Source organism: Bubalus bubalis, chromosome 18, assembly GCF_019923935.1.
Source record: "Bubalus bubalis isolate 160015118507 breed Murrah chromosome 18, NDDB_SH_1, whole genome shotgun sequence".
In the NCBI taxonomy this organism is placed as follows: Eukaryota; Metazoa; Chordata; class Mammalia; order Artiodactyla; family Bovidae; genus Bubalus; species Bubalus bubalis.
In genome coordinates this window covers 64,534,981-64,560,602 of record NC_059174.1, presented here as the reverse complement: position 1 = coordinate 64,560,602, position 25,622 = coordinate 64,534,981, and the positions used below count along the sequence as shown (strand labels likewise).

At 43.9% G+C, this 25,622-nt stretch overlaps 2 protein-coding genes across 22 annotated transcripts; both read left to right on the top strand.

Annotated features, from left to right (window-relative positions):
• Window positions 1–1,200: 1,200 nt before the first annotated feature.
• Window positions 1,201–25,372, top strand: LOC102400532 (zinc finger protein 416). 9 transcript variants are annotated; one of them, XM_044931759.2, is made up of 6 exons: window positions 1,201–1,340; window positions 15,562–15,709; window positions 17,474–18,497; window positions 20,252–20,277; window positions 22,017–22,143; window positions 23,388–25,372. In XM_044931759.2, exons 3-6 carry the CDS (start codon window positions 18,476–18,478, stop codon window positions 24,557–24,559), a joined length of 1,347 nt encoding a protein of 448 aa, XP_044787694.2. In that variant the 5' UTR covers window positions 1,201–1,340; window positions 15,562–15,709; window positions 17,474–18,475; the 3' UTR covers window positions 24,560–25,372. The 9 variants fall into 9 exon arrangements, with proteins under 9 accessions (XP_044787694.2, XP_044787696.2, XP_044787693.2 ...); XM_044931761.2 differs by having other exon boundaries at window positions 1,249–1,388; window positions 18,355–18,497; XM_044931758.2 differs by having other exon boundaries at window positions 1,249–1,388.
• On the top strand, window positions 1,202–13,403 carry LOC102399864 (zinc finger protein OZF). Of its 13 annotated transcripts, XR_006640215.1 has the most exons (7): window positions 2,340–2,358; window positions 3,922–3,960; window positions 4,503–4,609; window positions 5,534–5,660; window positions 6,951–8,599; window positions 11,700–11,794; window positions 13,269–13,403. XR_006640215.1 is itself a non-coding variant. In XM_025270347.3 (5 exons), the coding sequence occupies exons 2-5, from the start codon at window positions 3,946–3,948 to the stop codon at window positions 8,120–8,122; spliced, it is 1,416 nt and encodes a 471-aa protein (XP_025126132.3). In that variant the 5' UTR covers window positions 1,202–1,340; window positions 3,922–3,945; the 3' UTR covers window positions 8,123–8,956. The 13 variants fall into 13 exon arrangements, 11 of the variants coding, with proteins under 11 accessions (XP_025126132.3, XP_025126135.3, XP_025126130.3 ...); XR_006546164.2 differs by lacking the exon at window positions 11,700–11,794; XM_025270347.3 differs by lacking the exons at window positions 2,340–2,358; window positions 11,700–11,794; window positions 13,269–13,403 and adding an exon at window positions 1,202–1,340 and having other exon boundaries at window positions 4,508–4,609; window positions 6,951–8,956.
• Window positions 25,373–25,622: the final 250 nt, after the last annotated feature.

Sequence of the window (25,622 nt, the reverse complement as noted above, 5' to 3'; positions counted from 1 at the left end):
GGAATATTTCTACTTTATGACATCTGAGTTTATGAAACATTTCCTAGGAAAGCTGTTCATTGGGATAGCAGAAGCAATCTGTAATTAAGCTCAAGTCACTAAACCGTATTCATTTTCTATGGCTACTGTAATGAATAACCACAAAGTTGATGGTTTCAGACGAAACATTATGAATTATTTTACTCTTCTGGACGTCAGAAGTCTAAATCACTTTCACAGGGATACAGTCAAAGTGTGACTAGGAGCTTGGTCTCTCTGGAGGCTGTAGGAATGAATTGTCCCTGCCTTTTCCAAAGTTTAGAGCTGCATTCCTTGTGTTTGACGGCTGAAGACCACTTCCTTCAAAGACCAGCAGTGCAGCATTTCCGTCATCAAATCGCCTTCCTCTACCTGGCTTTTATGAGGAGACCTTGGAGTACATCTCTGGACAAACATACTTTTGGGGTAATCTCCTCTCCAAATCCCTAATCGAGTTGGCAAAGTCTCTGAGCATATAAGGTAACATGAGTTCCAAAGATGACCCAGTTGTCTTCGGGGAATATTCATCAGCCTGCCACTTTGAGTCTAAGTCCTTCAAAATGTGTTTGTTTTCAGGTATATTCATTGCAATCATAATGCAAAATATTACTTGTAGGTGTGTATCATAAATGTCTTTGACCTCTAAGTATGTATGACCTCATAATTTTTCCAAAATATTGACGTCACTAAGTCCTCTACCTGTACCACATTCTCAATTTCAAGTTCTTAAAATTTTAGAATGCTTGATGCCCTGTGTGGCACGACCCCCTACGCGTACTGACACCTCCTTTTTCTGTCTTTGAGAAGAGTGGTTCCACGGATATCTGGGTGCGTCCCCTTTAAGAAGCGTGAACCCCGCCAGTAACTCGGAGCCTTGGAAAACTGCTTCCCAGCCACCCACCAGGGTCAGGCGGAACTTTCCTGGCAGTCTGGGGCACCGAACCTAGCCGTGGCAGACAGCGGAGTGAACTACATTTCCCTGAAATCAAAGCGCAGCCCGTATGGGTCACTGGGCCAATGAAAGCCCAGGACTGAGCCACTTCCGTTCTATAGGAAGGCGTCTGGGTGGGTCTTCCGGCCGGTACCGCGGGCGACATTTTTAAACGCCGGCCTGACTTCGTGTGTGGAACGTCAGAATTTGGCCGGCCTGGGGTGAAGGAAGGCAGGAAGGCGCGGTGCCCGCCGCTCTCAGGAGCGTCTGAGGCCCTGCGCGGCGCCATCCGGCCTGACTCTGGCTTGGGGCAGAGAGGCGCCGCGGTGCCCAGGCCCCACCTTCGCCCCCAGACTCCGCTGTGACGGCCGTGCTGACAGATCCGCTTCCGGTAAACGCTGCGCCCTCCGAGCTCTCAGCCAACTCTTCTCATTCTGCGGTATTTTTGTACTTATCTGTGTTCTCTTTCAAGTGTCCTGTGTATGTTTTCATTTCTTAACCAAAACCTAGGTTTTTCTAATTTTGAAATATGACCTGCTTGGGAGAAAATAAATGCTTCTGACCTACGTGCAGTTGAAAAACCAGCTGTTATTAATAGCCGTTCAATGCTCAAATCAAGAAAGGAGGTACAAGTAGGACCCAAAAGCAGCCTGTGGAGGTCCTTCCAAAACTACTGTCCCGTCTCCCAAATGTTAAGATGTTGTCTTTTGTTTCAAGTGAGCGGGGTTTTTTTTTGTTGTTTGTGTGTGTTTTTTTGCTTTCTTGTTTTGCTTCTTACATGTCGCTAGTGGTAGAACCTACCTGCCAGTGCAGCAGACATAAGGGACGTGGGTTCCGCCTCTGGGTCAGGAAGATCCCTGGAGGAGGACATGGCAACCCACTCCAGTATTCTTGCCTGGAGAATCCCATGGACGGAGGAGCCTGGCGGGCTACAGTCCGTAAGGTCGCAAAGAGTCGGACACGACTGAAGCGACTTAGCGCACACACATAGTTTTGCCAACTGAGTGGAGAATAGTCGACGACCGTAGTTTCCCTTTGCTCAGTTGTTTTAAAGCTTTTACAACTGAAATCATATAAGTATTAAGTGTTTTTGTTTTTGTTTTCTTTTGGAGAAGATGGTGTGACTTCACCCATTTTCTCGTGTCTATCCGCTCATTTTCTTTACTTTTGCAGTATTATATAGTGAGTGTACAGTCTATGGGGCTTCTGAGGTGGCGCTAGTATCCACCTGCCAGTTCAGAAGACACAAGAGAAGCAGGTTTGATCCCTGGATGTGGAAGGTCCCTTGGTACCCTATTCCAGTATTCTTGCCTGGAGAATCCCATGGATAGAAGAGCCTGGCGGGTTACAATCCATGGTGTCACAAAGAATCAGACAGGACTGAGTGACGGAGCACATACATTATATGAGTAAGATGTCTTTATAAAATGAGCTGTTGAAGGCTTTTTTTGGTCAGCTTTCTTTATTTATAACCATTGCTATTCCAGCCATAACTTCTTTGCCTTCTGTTGTGTGTTAAGGACATATCTGTCTAGCATATATGTTAAAATTATTATTGTATTTAAATGAATATTTCCACCTTTTGATCTTATTTTGCTCCATCTTACTAATTTTAACTTAGTTCTTTGAATGAGATGATTATACTTATTTTTAATGGATCCCGTAGTTGTATTTTCACACTCTCTTTGCATTATGCCTACTTAACAGTTCTACAGTATACAGCCATTTAAGAGTTTTTCTTCTGTTTCACTGATTGTACTCTGCTAATATTTATTTCACCATTACGTGATGCTCCTCTGGTAGTTTTGGAAGAAAATGATTATTTTGTAAAACACTTGTTTTAAAAGGAGGATTAAATGAATCATTGTAAAAATAAAAACTTATAATGCTGGGAATCCTTACCAAGATACTTAGAACCCAAGAAGGTATTTTCATGTTTATTTAAAGAGGATTGAACAGAGATCAGGTCATATAGGTTCTTTCCTTTGTCTTAAGTTTAAAGAGTCATCAGTGATGTCCAGTTATCTCAAACTGTTGGAAGCCACACACATTTACTCCAATTCTAGCAATAACCCCTTTCTCACAGATTACTTTTCTGGAGCCATTTTCTTCTTGTAATTCTCTCTCTCTCTCTCTCTTTTGTGTGTGTGTGTGTGTGTGTGTGTGTGTGTGTGTGTGTATGTGGTTGCACTCCTTGGCTTGTGGAATCTAGGTTCCCCAACCAGGTATAGAACCCAGGTCCACTGCAGTGAAAGTATCACATTCTAACCACTGGGCAGCCAGAGAATTCTGAGATCCATTTTCAAAGCGAAGTCAGTGGTGTTTCCATTCTCTACAACAGGAGAAAAAAGCTTGTAGGAAGTTAACCTGTTTGAACATTTATGGGGGAAAAAACTGGATATATTAAAGAATATGGTTCAAGTATAAGTTTTTTAAAAAACAATCTTTAATATAACCAAAGTAAAATTAGACAAGGAGTATAGGAACTCCTGTCCAAATGTCGGGTCCAGCTACAAGCTATGAGAGGAAAAAGTTATTATTGGCAAGGGAGAAATGGAAGAATGGAATCAAATGGCAATGTCAGAAAGAGCTCTGCTTAGTTTTTATATGCATGGCTTGGGGCTATAATAGCCCTATATGACCTGCCACAAGCATCTCCTATCTAACCAGATAGCTTATTCTTTGGATCATTGGGCTCCACTCATACTAGCCTCATGGAGCTACTCAGACACATCAGACATGAATCTAATAGAGAGGCTTTGCACTTATTAGTCCCACTTCTAGAAAACCTTTTCTGAAGTCAGACATATGACCTTATGGCACAACTCCATAACATTTTCTGCCCTCTCTATGATCTAGTTTTCTATTGAGTAATTTGTCTTCACCTGAAATATTGAATAGTTATCTCATTAATCTTTCTTGTCTATGTTGCTGATGGGAATTAAAGTTACATGGCGCTACTCTTCCCACAGGTTCCATGTTCAACAGAACCACTTATGGACTCTTCACTGGTGAGTGTTGGTGTTCTGAAAGATTTTGCTGCTGCTCTTCGTGAACTTGGTGTCTGGACACCCTAGAGAAACCCTGAGTGCAGAATTCCAAGTCCAAGCCAGAGGGTATATGGAAAGATTCCAAATTTGGCAACCAGGGGACTGAAATGTGAAAGATTGTATGTATAGGGGTTACTATGTCCAAATGCTCGAGGATGCAATTGACATGAGTGTATTTTAGGACTGTTGGGTCTCTGTTTATGCAGTAGGAACAGAGAACAAGGGAACCAGGGTCAGGGCTAGACTGGTAGCCTGATAAGATGAGTTTCTGTTCTGAGACTGATGGCAGAAATGGGATTTTTGTAATAGAAATGAAAAGTGATATTACTTAAGTTATAAGAGGCTGCCTCTGGGTGCAGAGTGCACAACAGCCTGGTGGAGAGGAAGACAAAGAAACATAGAAGCTGTCTTAGTTTTCCAGATGTGCATGGCTCTAGCTGCACCAAAGTGGTGGATGTGGAGATATGGAAACTACTTGGTTTCTACTTTTTTTTTTTTTTAAGTAAAGGCTGATCAGATTTTCCAATGTGGAGGAATCACATGCTTCCAAAGCTTTTTCCGTTTGCATCTGGAAAGGTGGAAGTGCCATCAACTGATTTGGGGAAGTCTGGTAAGAGGACTTTTCAGTGAGAATATTAGGAACTGAGTTTTGGCCCTGTTAAGCCTCAGATGTTGCAGTGGCTCCCAAGTGTGGGAGACAAGCGGACGGCTGCACATGTAGATCCAAAGCAATGGGGAGGCTTGCGGATGCCACTGGGGACAGAGGAGACACAGACAGGCAAAGAAGTGGGGTGGTCATCAGCAAGAAGGGAAGGGGAAGGCCAGTTGGTAAGTCAGCTTTCTGTGGGGAAAAGCTATGATACTGATGTGGAAGAAAAGCAGAAATGAGATAAATTGATAGCAAAGTCATGCTGGTGCTAATTTATTCTCCTCTGACTCACTAGGCTTTTGTGGTAGAACTTGGGAAGCTTGTGACAGAATGTCACAGTTTCTTTAGGCTGTGTTGAGTGGGTGTGGATTTTGAATGGGTGTTATATGAACAAAGATGGTAACTGTTAAAGAGACATAATGTGCAGTATGGATGTGGAATCTGACCAGAGGTATTTAGATTATGTGTGTTGTGACTGAGATAAAGTCAGGATCAAGGCCTGGTGGGAAAGCCGACTTTGTGGTCCATGTGGTGAAGATGGGGGTCAGATGTCTGAGAATGTCCACTGAGTGATATGATGTGCACGTAGGGAAGGTGTGTGAACTAATTGACTGAGGGCTCTGTAGTAGGACTTTGAGAAGGGTGGGTTCAAGTTGTTGGTGTCTGGAATGGATCACCTAGGGACTGTCAGACTGTTGTCTTGCAGGAGAGGAAAGGGGCCCTGCATGCCAGGCCCACAGCCAGAGTTTTGGGTACCACTGCCCTCTAAATTAGGGAGCCAGGGAGGATGATGACACCAGAGTGAATGTGGATTAGGGTTTGGGGTGTTCATAGGGTCCTAGGGAAAGAGGCTGCTCATGCACACATCTGTTCCCATCATCATAGAGCCCTGTGACCTTTGAGGATGTGGCTGTGTACTTTTCCCAAGAGGAATGGAGGCTCCTTGGTGAGGCCCAGAAATTCCTGTACCGCGATGTCATGCTGGAGACCTTTGCACTGGTTGTGTCTTTGGGTAAGGCCCTCACCCCTATGCCAGCATCCTGGACAGGTCTCTGCCTTTCCCCTTTTCTCTAAGAGCAAGTCTGTTCTGTTCACAGCTAGACAGTGGGCAGCTCTCTATTACTTCTTCCTGTCCTCTGTGTTTTGGGTGCCAAGCCTGAGTGAGTGTGTGTTCCACCTCCTTTCACAGGTGGCCCCAGTGCCAGCGGCTGAAGTTTTCTCAGCAAAAATTTTCTGTATCATAAGCCTTGGAGTTAGCTTAGTGATTTCCATTCATTTCAGCTTCTCCCTGCCAAGTTGACTCTGTAGACCCCTGTACCTTTGTGCAGCTTCTGCCTCCTTCCTGCTGACATTTCTTTGGGCCTCACTGTTTCAGGAATTGTTGAGACCCAGCATGGTCACCATTTATGGGGTGCATATAGCTATGAGATTCAAAGATTATTTTTGTCATTCTTTTTTTCTTGAATTCTTTTGAGATTGGTTATTTCCCCATGGGAAACTGTCTTGTTCTTTTCTTAGAATGTGGATCTTCTAAGTCCCTTGTTGTTGTCCAGTTGAAGCTGGGAGGAGAACCTTGGGTATAGGAGAGAGTGCACATGATTCCAGGCACAGGAAGCAGGGCTCAAAATGGGTCTGGTCCTGATGATTGGCATCACAGGGAGCAGTGACGTTGTGGCTGGATTCAGTCAAATTTTGAATATGTCCTGGCCCCAACACTGTTTGTGGTCTAAAACCAGTAACTTGTTATCTCATTTGTTTCTCCTCCATTCTTGACACATTCCCCCTGTGATTTCTACCCTGGCTTCCAACCCAGGATTATCCCTCACCCCTCTGGCTTCCACTCCTCATTGTTCCTCAACATCCTCACGCTAATGCTTTCCACTGTTTGCCTCTGCTTACTGTGTTATAAAACCTGCACCTCTCCTTAAAATAGTCCTGAACACCAGCCACTCAGTGACACAATATCCTGGGCCTCGACATAGCTTTCCACACAGCACACATGTGTCACCAGCAGCCAAGGCCCTGGTGAAAACCATTCCTGTAGGACTGCGTTGTGGACCCCTGGCTCCTCCATTTAATATCCACCCTCTTGTGTCTTTTGCCTGGTGAGTCCTTCCTGTTCTGTGATGTGTAGAAGCCCAGTTCTACAGATTGGGGCTTTTCCTTACCTGCCCACAGCTCCTTGTCCTGAACTAGTCCCATGGATTTATTCTTTCTATGTCAGACACATATGGTGCAAAACATCTGCTTTTTTTAAAAACCTTTTCCTACATTAAGTTCACCCACATTTTTCTGATTTCAGGGTGTTGTCATACAGCAGAGGATGAACAGACACCTTCTGAGCAGAATGTTTCTGTAGAAGTGCCACAGAGAAATACCAAAAAGATAGACCTGTCCAGCCAGAAGGTCTGTCCCTGGGACATGGGTAACCTGGCCTTAGAAGGTGGTTTGTGTGGACCCGAGGTCCTGCGAACAAACCCTGGCCAGACACTGTGTGGGACAGATGTGAAATCTCACCAGCATGGTGGAGAGAAGCTCATGAGAAGAGATTTGGGTAAGGCCTTAATGAAGAACTGCACAGTCCATGCATTGGAGAAGGCTTTTACGTGCCAAGAGGCGAGGAAGGATTTCCCTGGTACCTCTGACCATGTCCGGCACCAGGTTAAACCACAAATGATGGAGTTTGTAGCAGAGTTTCACAACGGAGAAAAGCGTTTCAAGTGCAATGAATGTGGGAAACTCTTCTACCGGAAGTCCAGGCTTGCTCAGCACCATAGAGTCCACACCGGAGAGAAGCCTTATGAATGCAGCGAATGTGGGAAAGTCTTTAGATGCAGCTCCAGCCTTGCTATACATAGAAGAATTCACACAGGGGAAAGGCCTTATGAGTGTAGAGAATGTGGAAAATTCTTTAGGCAACACTCCCAGCTTGTTGTGCACCAGAGAATTCACACTGGAGCCAGACCGTATGAGTGCAGTGAATGTGGGAAAACATTTAGTACTAAAACCAAACTTGATCAGCACCGGCGAGTCCACACTGGAGAGAGGCCTTATGAATGTGGAGAATGTGGAAGAACCTACACCTGTAAACGCATGCTTATTCAGCACCAGCTGGTCCACACTGGAGAGTGGCCTCATGAGTGCAGTGAATGTGGGAAAGCATTTAGATACATGGCCAGCCTTGTTATGCATAGAAGAATTCACAGTGGGGAAAGGCCTTATGAGTGTAATGAATGTGGGAAGTCCTTTAGGCAAAGAGCCCACCTTCAAGTCCACAATAGAATTCATACTGGAGCAAAGACGTTTGAATGCAGTGAATGTGGAAAATGTTTTAGCCAAAATTCTATTCTTACTACACACCAGAGAGTTCACACTGGAGAAAGGCCTTATAAGTGTTGTGATTGTGGGAAATGTTTTAGCCAGAAATCTACTCTCATTAAGCACCTGAATTTACACTGGAGAAAAGTCACCTGAGTGTACCAAATGTGGAGAATTTCTTTAGCTATAGCACCTGAATGAGGAAAAAAAAAAAAAAAAAATGAAAAGTTCACACCACAGAAGGACCTCACAAGTGCAACAAATATGGAAATATTTTCTGTCACAGGTCAACTCTGATTGAGCACTGGACCTTCACAGCCCAGATAAACCCAAGAGTGCAGAGAATGTAGGAAAGCTTTCAGCTGAAGGTATAACCACATTGGTCTCCAAAAAGTTCATACTGGAGAAAGACCTTCAAACCAAATGAAGAGAGAAGCCAATGAGCTGTCTCCTTAATTAATACATCTTACTGAACAGGCTCTAAGAGGGGATCATCAGCCGAAAGCTGAATGCCATCCATGTGCACAGTCCTGGTGTGGAGAGGGCCTGTGGATACTTGGTTCTCTGGAAGCTTTAAGGAGCTAAGATCTACTTCCTAACCTGTGCAGCAGCCTTACCAGACTTCATGTCACTGTGAGTTTCTTCCCTCTGCCAGATGGCAGATTCCCGTTCTGGTTGTCAGTCCCGCAGTGTGATCAGGGTAGGTAGACCTTTGTGCTCTCCTGTCCCTTAGAGGGAAGCATGTGTAGCCTGAGCACTTGGGTGACGTCGTGCTCTTAGATCCTGTCAGCTGCCTAGGATATGGCCTAAGCAGCTTTGATCTTGGGCATCCAGTCTGGGTTCTACTGGCAGCTCATAGAGGTTTACTTTGTTTGGTGGTATAGGGTTGTGTCATGTTCAAGATGGATTTTCTAGCTCCAAGTCACCCTTTGGGGAACTGCCTCATTTTGCACTGCTTTGTGTAAAAATAAAGACTATTGTTTAAGACAACATGTATATTGGGTTTTGTTCACCTTCAGACTGCTGTTAAGAACCAAACTGGGCTGTCAAGATGAAGAGTAAAAAAGTTTTATGGGTGTTTCAGACTTTGTATAATATCTCAGTTGGAATGATATGACAGAGAATAGTGTTTAGTCTAGTTTTGGTCTAATTTGCATTGTCCAAGGGCTCCTGGTATGGACTCCAGAGCTCTGTGGAACTAATGCTGTGACCTGGATGTTAGGATTTTTGATGGGTCCTGAAGGAATTTTTTGATGGGTCCCAAGGCCACCTTGAGATGAGGACTGTGAGCAGCACCAGTGATTTTTGGAGCTGCGTGAATTGTTCTCTTTTCACGTGGGATATCACATCATCCCCCTAGTACTGTTCAATGGAAGAAGTTCTCTAGGTCCAGCTGGAACAGAGCCATGTGCCATAATGTGCATAATGTGGCAGGCTGGTGTTGCTGAGTGTTAGGCTACAGACATTGGGGGGAACCATACTTGGTTCAGAAATGGGGGATTAGTAGGAACTGAGAATCTAGCAACAAGAAGGGATACACCTTTTCTAAAAGGGCATTCATAAATGTTCCCATAACTGTGGCTGTTAAGGTTTTTGCAGAAATTTTCAGAAGTTACAGCCGTGTTTCTCTTCCTCTTGAGCCTGCAGTCAGTGACTGAAGAATGGAAGGGTTTTGGCATCACATAGCATCTGCAAATCTTAAGGCCATTGCTGCACAGTGAAAGCAGTGGGTAAATGAGAGTGAGAGTCCTGTAGTCCAGGCATGTGTTTTTTAGGACCCAGACAGAGTTCCTAAATAACTCAAGTGTAAGGACCTTTTTATTGTTCAGCAGTCTTCATTTCTACTGTGACAGAATTTCTATGAGACCAGGAGAGGTGGTAGATTTGAGGTGTAGTTGCCAGAGTTCTTTTCCAAAATGGAGATTCAGATTTTTATGTGAAGCCAATTTCTATCCTGATTTGGTTGAGATATACAGTTGCCATGCACTGAGCATAACTGCAGCTGAATTACCAAACTTACCAGCTTGGTAAGTTTTAACACTTGCAAAGTCACAGAACCATCATCATAGCAAACATCCATCACTAGCATATGTCTCCCAGGATCCCAGGCAACTACTATTGACTGATTTTTCTCTCATTAAATTAGTGTTTTCCAGACTTCTAATATCATTGGTTTCTCTGGTGGCTCAGATGGTAAAGAATCCACCTGCAGTTAGGAAGAGCTGGGTTTGATCCCTGGGTTGGGAAGATGCCCTGGAGGAGGACAGGGCAATCCACCCCAGTATTCTTGCCTGGAGAATTCCCACTGAGAGAGGAGCCTGACGGGCGATAGTCCGCGGGGTTGCACAGAGAGGACAGGACTCAGCACAGCAATGTCATTGAAGTCTACATGATTACTTGTCTAGTTGTCGTTTTCTTTCTCCATGCGCACTTATTTTGAGAATCATCTAAGTTGCCAATGGGAATAACTCATTTTTTCCTGATAAATATACTATTTGATATATTTTCATTTTATTTTTTAATCCATTCATCTCTTTAAAAAATGGGGTGTTGTGGTTTGTTTCTAGTTTGCTTGTCACAGATTAGCTTACTGTAATCATATATAAAATCCTTTATATGAACATCCAGCTTCATATTCTAAAATTAATGACTGTACCCATTTGCATTCCCTTCAATAGTCTTCAGTTCCCCTGTATTCCTCACCAGTACTTGGTTCGTATGGTCAGTATTTTAAATATACCTGTTTGAAAAGTGTGGAGATGTATCTCCGTATGATCTGATTTCATTTCCCTACTGATTCATGATGTCGACCATTTTTGTATTTATTGGCAGGTGTATGTCTTCTTGGACATAATGTCTCTTTTCTTATTAGTGACTGAGAATATGATAAATATGTGGGAACTTGACTTTCTTTCAGTGACTGACTTTGCTGAGTGGCATAAATATTTGTACTGACAACATTATTCACCATGTATACTCCTCATTATTAACATACTTCTATTACTTTAGGCCTAGACAGTTAGTAAAAACGGCAACTGACCTTTCCTTGTTGTGTTTGCCAATTTCCTGGCACGAGGCTTCCAACTGTGGGCAATTTCATGCTGTGTGTGTGTGGTTGCTACTGAACCAGACGCGCAGCAAGCTAAACGCTGAGATGCCGAGGTTTGCTGGGGGGAATTTTCTTTCACAAGACAGCCACTTGAGGACACAGAAGGACAAGTTTCAGAACCACCACCTTCTTGGAGGTGAGGTGCTTGTGATATTTAGGGGATAAAGAGGCAGCCTGCTCTTAGGTGTGGGGACAAGCAATCAGAGAAAAGGTGAGTTAACTGGCGTGTGCATCACATGCTCCGTCACAGATGCATGTTCATAAATAGAGGCACTTTGCATGATCTGAGCATGGAATTTTAGCCATCTGATGTCAAAAAGTTATTCATCAGACACCTGGGCAGGCCCAGTTTTAGGAGTTGGTAGTTTTGATCATTTGTAGCCTGCTCAAGAAAAGCGTTGACTCCAGGTTCCCAGGAACTTGAGACTCCTTTACTATAGTGACCCATATGTCAGCGGTGTCACCTCTAGGGCTTGTTAAGGCGTCACGTCTTGTGATAGCGCCTTGGCCATGGGAAACTTGTGTACAACTAAAGGAAGGGATGGGAGGTCCCCAGAGCAAGCTTAATCAGTGAAGGCAGTTTACAAGCAGGAGGGTTTTAACATGCTGTTTTCTTTTCTGTAGTTCTGTAATACAAGCCCAAGAATTTGTTGTTTGTCAGCTTCTGTTCACCCTTGGGGCATGTTTCAAGGTCACCCAGTGTGGACGTGGGAAGACAGGTGCAGTAGCACTGTACTCTATTTCCATTATCAGATGACTTTAACCTTGAAAACTCAGATAATGTTAAAATGCAGTAAAATAGGAATGGCATGAGTTTTGAGTATTTTCACTTGGCCTGTGTAAAGGAAGACATACAGGCCTGAATTGTGCAACCTCTTCATTCCAAAGAAATGTCTGGCACTGACTTGCCCAACTCCTGGGAGATAACCTCTAAGCACTTGACATATTTGGCTCAATAAGAGTGTCTTTGTTTACCTGGGGCCTTGTGCTGGGCTGAGAAGTTTATGTTAATACTGTACTGGGATACTGGGAGGCTTAGGCTCTCAATACCAGTTTGACATTTGGAGATGCTAGAGAGTAACAGGTCAGTCACATAGGTGCCCCTTGTCTGTGTGACAGGCACTCAGAAAACCTGGACAACACCTAGGCTTGCATGGGGTTCCCTGTTAGCAATACTAGATGTGCATTGCCATATGTCGATGTCAGACTGAAGTGGAGTGGCAGGGGGCAACTGGAAGCTGGCAGTGTGACCTCTTTTGGACTCTGTTCTATTGTGCCATCTTTCTTGGCTGATTTTTATCTGTATCCTTCACTGTAATAAGCCATAGGCCTTAATTAAACAGCTTCCATGAGTTCCGTGAGTCCTATGGAATCTGAGGGTGGTCTTGGGCATTCCAGAACATAATTCTGTTTTTAAAGAGCTTTCTTAAGGATAATTGATGTAAAACATTTTAGCAGTGCAGGCTTTGATAAAATTTTTCCAATGCTTATACTTCTCAAGCCAAAAGTTTTCTCATGCCATTTGAGAGTTGTCCCCCTTTTAACTATAAAATATAAATGTGAAAATCCTTTCTGGAATAGATATTTTTCAAACATAACAAAAATGGGAAGGGCCCTGTTTGATGCCCAGTGAACCAATTTGCAATTTTCCACCATTACTGATAATTTCTTGGGTATTGTTCATTCATATTCTCACATTATGGGTCATTTTCACATAGAACGCCTAGCCTTGTCCTGTCTCAAAAGACTTATGTTAGTACTTATTTTCACAAAATCGAAAGAAACCTGGCAAGGATTTTAGTCACTTTTATAAAAAAGCCATTACACCGTATGAATGGAGGTTCTTCCATAAAACTGAAGTGGTGAATCAGAACTTTGAGAAAGAAGGGTATACTCCTGCTTTATGGCATCTCAGTTCATGAAACATTTTCTAGGAAAGCTGTGCTTCAGGATGGCAGGAGCAACCTGTAATTTATGTTACTAAATCGTATTCCGTTGTAGGAAAGGAGCTGTTGTAATGAATAAGCTCAAAGTTGATGGTTTCAGACAGCATCTGTTTAATTATTTCATTGTTCTGGAGTCAGAAATCTTAAGTCACTTTCACAGGGGTGAAGTCAAGGTGTTGGTAGGGGCATGGTCTCTGTAGAGGCGCTAGTGATCAGAATCCCCATCCTTGCCTTTTCCAAATTCCAGAGCTGCATTCCTTGTGTTTGTTGACTCAAGACCACTTCTTTCGTCTTCAAAGAGCAGCAGTGCAGCATTTCAGTCATCAGATCGCCTTCCTCTGCAGAGTACATCTCCTTCTGCTTGTCTTTTATGAGAAGACCTGTGAGTACACCCCCAGGGCAAACATGAACTTTAGGCCAGTCTCATCTCAAAATCCCTAATGGCACTGGCAAAGTCTCTGACCATGTAAGGTAACAATTAACGAGGTTCAGGGATGAGGACCCAGTTGTCTCTGGGGATATTAATCAGCCTGCCACTTTGAGTCTGAGTCTTTTAAAAACGTGTTTATTTTAAGGTATATTCATTGCAGTCATGATGCAAAACATTCAGTTCCGTTGTTCAGTCATGTCTGACTCTTTGCGACCCCATGAACCGCAGCACACCAGGCCTCCCTGTCCATCACCAACTCCCGGAGTCCACCCAAACCCATGTCCATCGAGTCGATGATACCATCCAACCATCTCATCCTCTGTCGTCCCCTTCTCCTCCTGTCCTCAATCTTTCCTAGCATCAGGGTTTTTCCCAGTGAGTCAGCTCTTCGCATCAGGTGGCCATAGTACTGGAGTTTCAGCTTCAACATCAGTCCTTCCAATAAACACCCAGGACTGACCTCCTTTAGGATGGACTGTTTGGATCTCCTTGCAGTCCAAGGGACTCTCAGGAGTCTTCTCCAACACCACAATTCAAAAGCATCAATTCTTCAGCTCTCAGCTTTGTTTATAGTCCAACTCTCACATCCATACATGACCACTGGAAAAACCATAGCCTTGACTAGACGGACCTTTGTTGGCAAAGTAATGTCTGTGCTTTTTAATATGCTGTCTAACTGCTAAGTCACTTCAGTCATGTCCAACTCTGTGCAACCCCATAGACGGCAGCCCATCAGGCTCCCCCGTCCCTGGGATTCTCCAGGCAAGAACAGTGGAGTGGGTTGCCATTTCCTTCTCCAATGCATGAAAGTGAAAAGTGAAAGGGAAGCCGCTCAGTCATGTCTGACTCTTCACGACCCCATGGACTGCAGCCTACCAGGCTCCCCTGTCCATGAGATTTTCCAGGCAAGAGTACTGGAGTGGGGTGCCAAATATGCTGTCTAGGTTGGTCATAACTTTCCTTCCAAGGAGTAAGCGTCTTTTAATTTCATTGCTGCCATAGACATTACTTGTTGTTGAATAATTACCTTTAATCTCTAAGTATGACCTTTTAAAATTTTTTCCAAAATGTTGACATTGTTGAGTCTTGTACCTAATTGGGATCTGCCACATTCTCAATTTCATGTTCTTAAGTTCTCAGAATTTTAGAGTGCTGGATGCCCTGTGTTTGATCTCTTGCTATGTTTGCTGGCCCCTCCTTTTTCTGTCTTTCACATAGGACTGACCTCCTTCAGGTGCCACATCAGTGGAGCAGTAAGGACCCTGGGTGCGTGATGGTGTGGACATTACTATATAGATGGCAGGAGATGCTTAAAAGTACATGATGTTGTTGAGAGGTTGCTAGGAAAGTTGTGATGACAAAGCTGGGTGCCTGTCCTGTGTTCATCATTGACTGATGCTTTGACCACTGGACACAAATCATTTTCCCCCCATTTTTCTTTTTGTTGCTACACTCTAGTGACGCCTACACAGCCTTCACTGGTCACATGTGCTGTTTCATTGCTCCCTTTACAGTGTTTCACTTTTGACCTACATGTTAGATGTTATGAAGTCTGTACATATTCTTACAGTCCTTGAAGTGAGGCATTGCTCTTGAGAATCAGGTATGTCTATGTCCGTCAGCAATGTTCAGCACAGTGCTAACTAGTCACCAGTAGCCATATGCGTGTTGAAAACCATTTAGTGAGAACCGACTTGGTGGCCAGCCCAAGTCCATCTTTGTCCTTCATTTTTCTTTTTTTCCTGACACCACATAACTTGTAGGATCTTAGTTCCCTGGCTAGAGATTGAACCTACACCCACAACAGTGAAAGCTTGGAGTCCTAATCACCTAATCACTGGACCAGCAGGGACACCCTGCTCCCACCCAGCCTCATTTGTTGTTTGTAGAGAAAGGCTCCAGTTTCCTAGACATTCCCTGGTTGCAAAGAGCAGTCTTAAGCAGTTCCTAAGCAGAGATTCTAAGAGTCCAGAAAAAAGGAAAAGCAGTCAAGTAAAAAAAGTTATGACACCTTGAACAATAAGCAGTGATAAAGCAATCAGAGGAAGTCTACTGCTTCCCAAAGGGATGTAAACAATAATCTAATGCATGTCCTTGTGGTGTTTTGCAGAAAGAAACCTGTACCCAGGTTGAGGATGATGACTACATGCTGATCACAAGCACATTGGCCTGAGCTTTCCTGGAACCAGAAGGTTGCTGATGAAGATTCCTGAAGCATTGCCTTGTTAACTTAAAGCCAACCAATCAGAAGAAAGTAGGTGAGTGCAAACAGGTTCAGTTCAGTCACACACTAGACTGTTTAAAATATCTGCTAGCTGCAACTTTGCAGTTTCAACATTCTCCCTTGTAACTGTACAGCCATTTCAGACCCAAACCAGTCTTTGCTTTACAAGTACCCTTGACTTCCTTGGTGGTCCAGTGGTTAAGAATCTGGCTGCCAGTGAAGGGGACACAGGTTTGATCCTTGCTCCAGGAAGACTGCACATGCTTCAGGGCGACTAAACACATAAGCCACGACTGCTGAGCCCATGCCCTAGAACTCACGCCACTGCAGTGAGAAGCCTGCACACCCAACTGGAATAGCCCCCACTTCCCACAACTGGAGAAAGCCCGCACATAGCAATGAAGACTCCGTGAAGCCATCAATAAATAAATAGAAGCACTGTTGATTGTTGCCAGCTCCAATTTTAATTCTTGGCAAACAACTTATGGAACCAACTCGGGCCTTTATTTTTTGCCATTATAAGCTTTCTCCATTTCTCAGTTCAAGGTCAAACAATTTAAGTGCTTCTGGCATCTCTGTCTCCTGGGCTGCTGTCCTAACAAGCCCTCAATAAATGCTTGTTTAGTTCAATTAGGTCTTCATTTCTGAAATTTTGGTTAATGCTCAATACATAAAAGTATTATGTAATTGACTATGTTGTCATTAATTTTTACTGTCCATTGCCTTTAACTTGAATGATAGCCTCATGAAGGCTTTAGTCTTTGACTCTGTGGCCCTTGATGTGTGCCATGCAGCCAAAATAGTACTTGTAATGGGACAGATAATTAATATCTGTTTTTTTTTTTAAAGAGTGAGTAAATATGATGCTATAGATACTTTTTGTTTTTAAGTATTCTGGAAAAGCTATTTGCTCTGTTGTCATAGCCCTTCAAGGTGTACTTAAAATTTTTTTAAATAAATTAATAATAGATCACAGGTTACAAAACTATAATCACAGGTTAGCAGAGTTTCCTAGGTAACTGTGAGCTCTGCTTCATTCCCTCACTTCTCAAAAAATCATTGTGTCTAGGGACCTCGCTGAGATCTAAATATTCACATGGTGAAAAGTGATTTGACCACTAACTGAATAATTAAATAATGATTGGTTTAAGCAGTTATAACACTTCACGAATATTTTCAACTCTTCTTGCATTTTTACTGCACTTGCTGGTGAAGTTATATTGTCCCCAGCCAGGAAAGAGGATCTTGTAATCCAGTGCTTTATCTCAGGCTTCATTTGCCCCCTTTGGAAATAAACTAGGACTGAGACTATACAGTCACTGTCTGGGGAGAAAATAACATGCAGGAAGTCACTTTTCAAATAGGTAGATCTTAGCTGCTGGAAAAGTACTGAATACACATCAAAATGTGAAGTAAGAAATATGTGTCGATTGGACATTGTCACTTGGTTTACATTTCTTCTGAGGCTACCAGAGACACAGCACGTGGCCTGCTTGCTTCTGGTTACCCCTCACCCCTCCTCTGTCTTGTTTGCTATGGCTCTGTCTTTACTTTCTGCTTCCTTGACCATGACCAAACACAGTGACACTCATAAATCTAAAGCATGAACCTAAAGCTTCAGCATACAGGTATTGGTAGAGCAATAAGATACAGTTTATTGGATGCACTTTGTGTCTGAGTGACAACCTGCTATCATGTGCCCATTTGCTTTTTAGGTTTGGGAGACATCTGAAATATTGTATCTATCTGGGTTCCTGTCTCTCTGTTTTTTTTGTTTTTTTTTTTTTGACTTCCTCAGGTCTTAGTAGTGGCATGTGGATTTCGTTGACCATGGACTTAGTTGCCCCTCCGCGTGTGGAATCTTCCGGGACCAAGGATCCAACCCCAGTTTCCCCTGCACTGCAAGGCAGATTCTTTACCACTGGGCCACCAGGGAAGTCCCAATATCTGGGTTCCTCCCTCTGATCAGTACAGACTACATTCCACGGAAATCTATGTGTGTCCCCTTTAAGTAGTGTGTTCCAAGGAAATCTGGGTGCGTCCCCTTTAAGAAGGGTGAACCCCACCAGTATTCTGAGCCTTAGGGAACTGCTTACTGGTTACCCAGAGGGTGAGGCTGAATTTTCTGACTTCGGTAGCACCGCCCCTTGCAGCGCCCTAGAGCGATGTTAACTACATTACCCGGAATGCAAGGCGCGGTGCGTATGGGTCACTGGGTCAACTGAAAGCTCAGGACGCAGGCACTTCCGCTGTAGAGGACGGCGTCCGGGCGGGTCTTCCGGCGGGATCTGGGCGTCGCTGGGGGAGTTTGGGTCTTAAAGGTCCCCAGATAAAGATGCTGTGCCCGCTGTTCTGAGGAGGGTCTGAGGCTCTGCGTGGCGCCATCTGGCCTGACGCTGACTTGGGTCGGGGACAGGCGCCGCCGTGCCCGGGCCCCACCGCCCTCAGACTCTGCTGGGACGGCCGTGCTGACGGATCTGCTTCAGGCAAACGCTGCCCTCTCCGCGCCCTCAGCCAACTCAGCATTCTGCGGCATTTTTGTTCTTATCTGTGTTCTCTTACTAGTGTCGTGTGTGGGTGGGTGTGTGTGGGTGTGTGTATTTTTTTCTCCAAACCTGTTTTTCTAATTTTGAAAAACCTGCGTGGGAAAAAAAAATTGCTGACATCTTCCACCTGCAGTTGGAAAAGCAGCTGTTATTAATAGCCATTCACTGGTCAAGTCGAGAAACGAGATACAAGTAGGACCCAAAAGCCGTCTGTGGAGGTCCTTCCAAAACAATTATCCTGCTTCCCAAGTGTTATGGTGTTGTCTGATGTTTCAGGTGAGCATTTCTTTACTTGCTTGATAGTTTTGCCAGCTGTGTGCAAATATTCGACGACTGTAGTTTCCCTTTGCTCAGTTTTAAAACTTTTTTGTGACTGAAATCATATATGTATTATATGTTTTTCTTCACTTACACAAGATGGTGTGACTTTTCCCATTTTTTTAATAGCTATCCGCTAATTTTTCATTTTTTGTAATTTTACATAGTAAGTGAGTAAAATGTCTCTAAATCCTGCTATTGAAGCCTTTTTTTCTCTTTCTCTCTCGGCTTTCTGTATTTATAATCATTGCTATTCTAGCTATACTTTCCATGTGTTCTGTTGTGTATAAAGGACATGTTAGTGTGTATTTAAATGAACGTTTCCACTTTTTGATCTTTTGCTCCATATTATTAATTTTAGCTTAATTCTTTGAATGAGATTAATAAAATGGATCCCATAGTTGTATTTTCATACACTCTCATGCATTACGTAAAGTTAACAGTTTTACAGTATACAGCCACTTGGAGGTTTTCTGCTTTTTTGGTGATTGTACTCTGCTAGTAATACTTATTTTACTATTAAGTCATCGTCCTCTGATGATATTGAAAGAGAAAATGATTTACATATCTTGTTAAAATATTTGTTTTCAGGGAGACTAAATTAATCATTGTGATGATAGAATGTTATAATGCTTGGAATTCCTATCAATGTGTTTAGAACTCAAGAAGATATTTCCATGTTTATATAATGAGGGTGGAATAAAGGTCAGGTCCTATAGGTTTTTTTCTCTGTTTTGGGTTTGAAGAGTCATCAGTGATGTCCAGTTACCTCAAGCTGTTGGAGGCCAAGCAGTTTTAGATTCTACCAACAACCCCTTTATCACAGACTAATTTTCTGGTCTCATTTTTTTCTTGTAACTCTGTTTTAGTCTGTTTGAAAGTCTTGAATTCTATTATATAATGTTCTAATAATTTTAGATCAGAACTTAGTGTATAGCAATTTTTTTAAAAACAATTTTTAAGATTACCAAAGTAAAATTGGAAAAGGAATCATAAACTGTTCAGAAGTTAGGTCAAACTGCAGTAGTCTATGAAAAATGTTTTATTAGCAAGGGAGAAAATAGAAGGCAGTCAAATGGAAGTGTCAGAAACAGATATACTTTATTTTGATATATTAATATATTAATACCTGGCTTACGGCTATAATAGGGGCTTCCCCGGTGGCTCAGCAATGAAGAATCTGCCTGCAATCTAGGAGACGCAGGCTTGATCTCTGGGTAGGGAAGGCCCCTAAGGAGGGCATGGCAGCTGACTCCAGTATCCTTGGCTGGAGAATCCCACGGACAGAGGAGCCTGGAGGGCTACAGCCCATTGGGTCACAAAGAGTCAGACACGACTGTAGTGACTGAGCACACATACACAGAGCTGTAGCAGTCGTGCATGACCTTTCACAAGCATTTCATCTGTAACCCAATACCTCATTCTTCTGGATTATTGAGCTCCAGTCTACTGGACTCATGGATACTACTCAGGCACATCCGACATGACTGATAGGCTTTGCACTTGTTTGTCCCACTCTTGGCAAACCTTTTCTCAAGATATCCACATGACTTTATTGCATTAACTCCATAGCTTATCTTTTACATGCTTTCGTTTTCACTTGAGTATTTGTCTTTGCCTTAAATGTTATATGGTTCACTCGTTAATAATCTTTTTTGTCTGTGTAGCTGGTGGAAATTAAAGTTACATTGCCCTGCTTTTTCCACATTCAGCGGAACCACTTATGGACTGTTCATTGGTGAGTGTCAGGGGTCCTAGAAGTGTTTTGCTGCTATTCTTCCTGGACTTGGTGCCTGGAAACCGTTCAGAAACCCTCAGCCCAGGTTTACAAGTCCAGGTCAGAGATAACCTGAAGAGATTCCCATTTTGGGCAGCCACTGGACTGAGATGTGACAAGTTGTCTTAAGTTCACGGGGAAGTCCACACAGATGCTTGAGCATGCAGTTGAGATGGGTGTGTTTTAGAATTTGTATGTCTCTGTTAATGTCTGGTAAAAACAGAGCACAAGGGGACCAGAGTTAGGGTAGACTGGTAGTATGCAAAGATGGGTTTCTGTTCTGAGAATGATAGTGGAAATGGAATTTTTGGAATAGAGAGGAAAAGTGATGTGACTTAGGTTTTAATAGTCTGCCTCTGGCTGCAGAGTGCACAACCACTTGGAGAGGAAGACAAGGAGATAATCAAAGGACTGTCTTAATTTTCCAGATTTGCATTGGTTATAGCTGGATCAAAGTGGTGGATGTGAAGGTAGGAGGAATATTTGGCTTTTAAGTAGAGGCTGACCAGATTTTCCAATGTGGAGGGGTCACATGCCTCCAAAGTCTTTTTATTTGCATCTGGAAGAGTGGAAGTCTCATCAGTTGATTTGGGAAAGTCAGTGGTTTTCAGTAAGAATATTAGGAATTGAGTTTCAGCCCTGTTGAGCCTCAGATGTTCCAGTGACTTCCAACTGTAGGAGACAAGTGGATGGCTGAGCATGTAGATCTAGAGTGCTGGGGAGGCTTTGGGATGCCATTAGGGGACGGAGGAGGAGAGGGGGTACTGTCACAAGACAGACAAGAGGAGTGGTCATCAGCAAGAAGGGAAGGGGAAGTCCAGATAGTAGGTCAGGTTTTTTGGGGGGAATGGCTTTGAAATTGATGCAGAAGGAAAGCAGAAATGCAGATGAAGTGATAGCAGAGTCAGGCTGGTGCATATTTCCCCTCTTGTGACTCACCAGGCTTTTGTGGTGGAACTTGGAAAGTTTGTGACAGGATGTCAGATGAGTTTACTGAAGATGTATTAAGCAGGTATGTTCATGTAACATCATTTTAAATGGGTGTTATATGAACAAAGATTGTAACTGTTGAAAAGACATAATGTGCAGGATGGAAGTGTAACTGGACCAGGGGTATCTAGATATGCGTGTTGTGACTGAGGATAAAGTCAGGACCAAGGGCTGGTGGGGAAACCTTCAGAACAGGGCTGGGGAGCTCCCAGTGAAGAGTTGGGATATGCTGGGAACCTGTTACATTGACAAGGATTTTCTGTTGCCGTGTGCAGAAGGGTATATGAGGAGACAGGAGATATGCCAACTTTGTGGTCCAGGTGGTGATGATGGGGGTCAGATGTCTGAGAAGGTCCACTGAGTGATATGCATGTGGGGAAGGTATCTGAACTAGTTGACCCAGGGCCCTGTTAATAGGGAGGGTGGGTTCAAGCTGCTGGTGTCTGGAGTGGATCACCCTGGGGACTGTCAGGCTGTTGTCTTGCTAGAGAGGGAAGGGGTCCTGCATGCCAGGCCCACAGCCTAGAAGTCATCTGTCTTTAGACCTGTGTGTTGTTGCTAGGGGTTGGAGTTGGTGTTCAAGGAAGCACTGCTCTCTGAATCAGGGACCTGGGGAGGATGATGACCCCAGAGTATGGACTGGGCTTAGGGTACTTACTGGGTCCTGGGGAGAGAGGCTGCTTATGCACACATTGTCCCCATCATCCCAGGGTCCTGTGACCTTTGAGGACGTGGCTGTGTACTTTTCACAAGAGGAATGGAGGCTCTTGGGTGAGGTCCAGAGACTCCTGTACCACGACGTTATGCTAGAGAACTTCGCACTGGTTGCATCCTTGGGTAAGGCCCTCACCCCTGTCCTGGCATTCTGACCAGATTTCTGCCTTTGCCCTTTCTCCAAAGGCAAGTCTGTCTGTCTTAACAGCTGGACAAGTGGGCACCTCTCTCTCAATGCTTACAAGTAGCCCCCATGCCAGCTATTCTGAAATTTTCTCAGTGAAGCTGTTATAGGTCAAATGATTTGAATCAGCTCAGTGAGTTCCATTCCTCTCAACCACTGCCTGCTAAGTTAATTCTGTAGACCTCTGCCCCTCTGTGCTCTAGAGTCTTTTCCCTTCCAGCTGACATTTCCTGGGGCTCACTATTCCAGGAATTGTTGGGATCCAACGTGGTCCCTATTTAGGAAGTACTCTTGGCTGTTTCTGTGAAACCATCATAGAAGATTCTTTGTACTACTATTTTGGACTCCTGGGCCAGTACTGACCACTCACCTGTCCTTTCTTTCTCTTAGCACTTGCATCTTCTAGGTCCCATGTTATTGTCCAGTTGGAGTTGAGTGGAGAATCCTTGTTATATAGGACCAAAGTGGACGTGATTCTAGTGACAGGAAGAAGGGCTCAAAATGGGTCTGGCCCTGGTGATTGGCAGCACAGGGAGGAAATGATATGGCTAGGTTCAAATCAGATTTGAAGCCTCCCCTGGCCCCAACACTGTTTGCAGTCCACGACCAGTGGCTGATTATCTCATTTCTGTTTCTCCTCAGTTCCTGACAGATTCCTTCTGTGATTTCTACTCTAGCTTCCAGCCCAGGATTATCTCACATCTCTGTCTTCCACTCCTCATTATTCTTCAGCATCCTCACTCTCATGCTTTCCATTTTTCACCTATGCTAATGTGTCACGAGGCCTGCATCTAGCATTGAAATAGTCCTGAACACCAACTGTTCAGTGACAGTCAGAATATCCTGGGCCTGGACATAGCTTTCCACACAGCACACGTGTGTCACCAGCAGCCAAGGCCCTGGCGAAAACTGTTCCTGTAGGAGTGCATTGTCGATTGTGGCTTTTCTGTGCACTACCTCCCATCTTTGTATGTTTGCCTGGTGAGTCTTCACTGTCCGTGACCTGCAGAGGCCCAGTACGGCAGATTGGGGCTTTCCTGTCCTGCCCACAGCGCGTTTTTCCTGTTGGGTTTATTCTTTCTTTGTCAGATATAAGTTTGTGATGGGGTTGCCTCTCTTTACATTTTTCTCCATGAAGTTCACTACCAGGTTTTTGTTTTTTTCTTTCTTTTTTAAATTTCAGGGTGTTTGCATACAGCAGAGGATGAACAGACACCTTCTGAGCAGAATGTTTCTATAGAAGTGCCACAGAGAAATACCAAAAAGATAGACCTGTCCAGCCAGAAGGTCTGTCCCTGGGACATGGGTAACCTGGCCTTAGAAGGTGACTTGTGTGGACCCAAGGTCCTGCGAACAAACCCTGGCCAGACACTGTGTGGGACAGATGTGAAATCCCACCAGCATGGTGGAGAGAAGCTCATGAGAAGAGATTTGGGTAAGGCCTTAATAAAGAACTGCACAGTCCATGCATTGGAGAAGGCTTTTACGTGCCAAGAGGCAAGGAAGGATTTCCCTGGTACCTCTGACCATGTCCAGCACCAGGTTAAACCACAAATGATGGAGTTTGTAGCAGAGTTTCACAACGGAGAAAAGCGTTTCAAGTGCAATGAATGTGGGAAACTCTTCTACCGGAAGTCCAGGCTTGCTCAGCACCATAGAGTCCACACCGGAGAGAAGCCTTATGAATGCAGCGAATGTGGGAAAGTGTTTAGATGCAGCTCCAGCCTTGCTATACATAGAAGAATTCACACAGGGGAAAGGCCTTATGAGTGTAGAGAATGTGGAAAATTCTTTAGGCAACACTCCCAGCTTGTTGTGCACCAGAGAATTCACACTGGAGCCAGACCGTATGAGTGCAGTGAATGTGGGAAAACATTTAGTACTAAAACCAAACTTGATCAGCACTGGAGAGTGCACACCAGAGAGAGGCCTTATGAATGTGAAGAATGTGGACGAACTTATAACTGTAAACGCATGCTTGATCAACACCAGAGAGTCCACACTGGAGAGTGGCCTTATGAGTGCAGTGAGTGTGGGAAAGCCTTTAGGTACTTCTCCAGCCTTTTTATGCATAGAAGAATTCACAGTGGGGAAAGGCCTTATGAGTGTAGTGAGTGTGGGAAGTCATTTAGGCAAAAGGCCCACCTTCAAGGCCACCAGAGAATTCACAGTGGAGCAAAGACTTTTGAGTGCTGTGAATGCGGGAGATGTTTTAGCCAAAAGTCTGTTCTTACTAAACACCAGCGAGTCCACACTGAAGAAAGACCTTATATGTGTAGTGAATGTGGGAAATGCTTTAGGGATAGAACTAGTCTCATTAAGCACCTGCATTTACACTGGAGAAAAGCTACCTAAATGCACTGAATGTGGAGAAGTCTTAAGCCAAAGCACCTGAAAAGAAAATTTCACACCACAGAAAGGCCTCACAAGTACAGTACTGTGGAAATGTGTGTGTGTGTGGTCAAAAGTCTACTCCAAGCACCAGAACCATCATAGCCCAGGTAGAGCCAAGAATACAGAGCATGTCGGAAAGTTTCCACTGAAGGTCTAACCTCATCTGTCACCACAAAGTTCATAGTTGAGAAAGACCTTCAAACTAGAGGAAGAGACAGCAAATGAGCTGTGTTCTTAGTGAATACATCTTACTGAACAGGCTCTGTAAGGGAATCATCACCTGGAAGTTGAATGCCATCCATCTGCACAGCCCTAGTATGGAGATGGCCTGTGGGTACCTGGTTCATTGGAAGCTTCTAAGAAGCTCAGATCTACTTCCTAACCTGTGCAGCAGCCTTGCCAGACTTCTGGTCATTGTGAGTTTCTTCTACCAAGTGACAGATCCTCTTTTGGGCGTCAGTCCCCTCAGTGTGATCAGGGTAGGTAGACCTTTGTGCTCTCCTGTCCCCTGAAGGAAAGCACGTGTAACCTGAGCACTTGGGTGGTGTCATGCTCTTAGATCCTATCAACTGCCAGGAAAGGAACTAAGCGGCTTTGACCTTGCACATGCACTCTGGGTTCTGATGGCTGCTGACAGGTTTACTTTCTTTGGCATTGAGTCATGTCATACTTATGACAGATGTTTCTATCTTCAAGTCACCCTGCTTGACAACTGCTTTCTTCTAAGCAATTCTCTTTTCTTTTAATAAATAAAAACTTTTTTAAGCCACTGCATTTGTGTGTGTTCCTATCTTTGTATTCCTCACTGAGAATAGTATTATGACAGAGAATAGTGTTCACTCTAGTTTGGGTCTACTTTGCATTGTTGTCCAAGGCCTTCTGGGGTGGACTGCAGGGTTCCTTGAGACTAATGTTGAGACCTGGGTGAGAATTTTAGGTGGGTCCTGAAGTTATCCTGAGATGAGGACAAGTGAGAGCCACCAGTGATTTTTTGGAGCAGCATAAACTGTTCTCTTTCTCACAT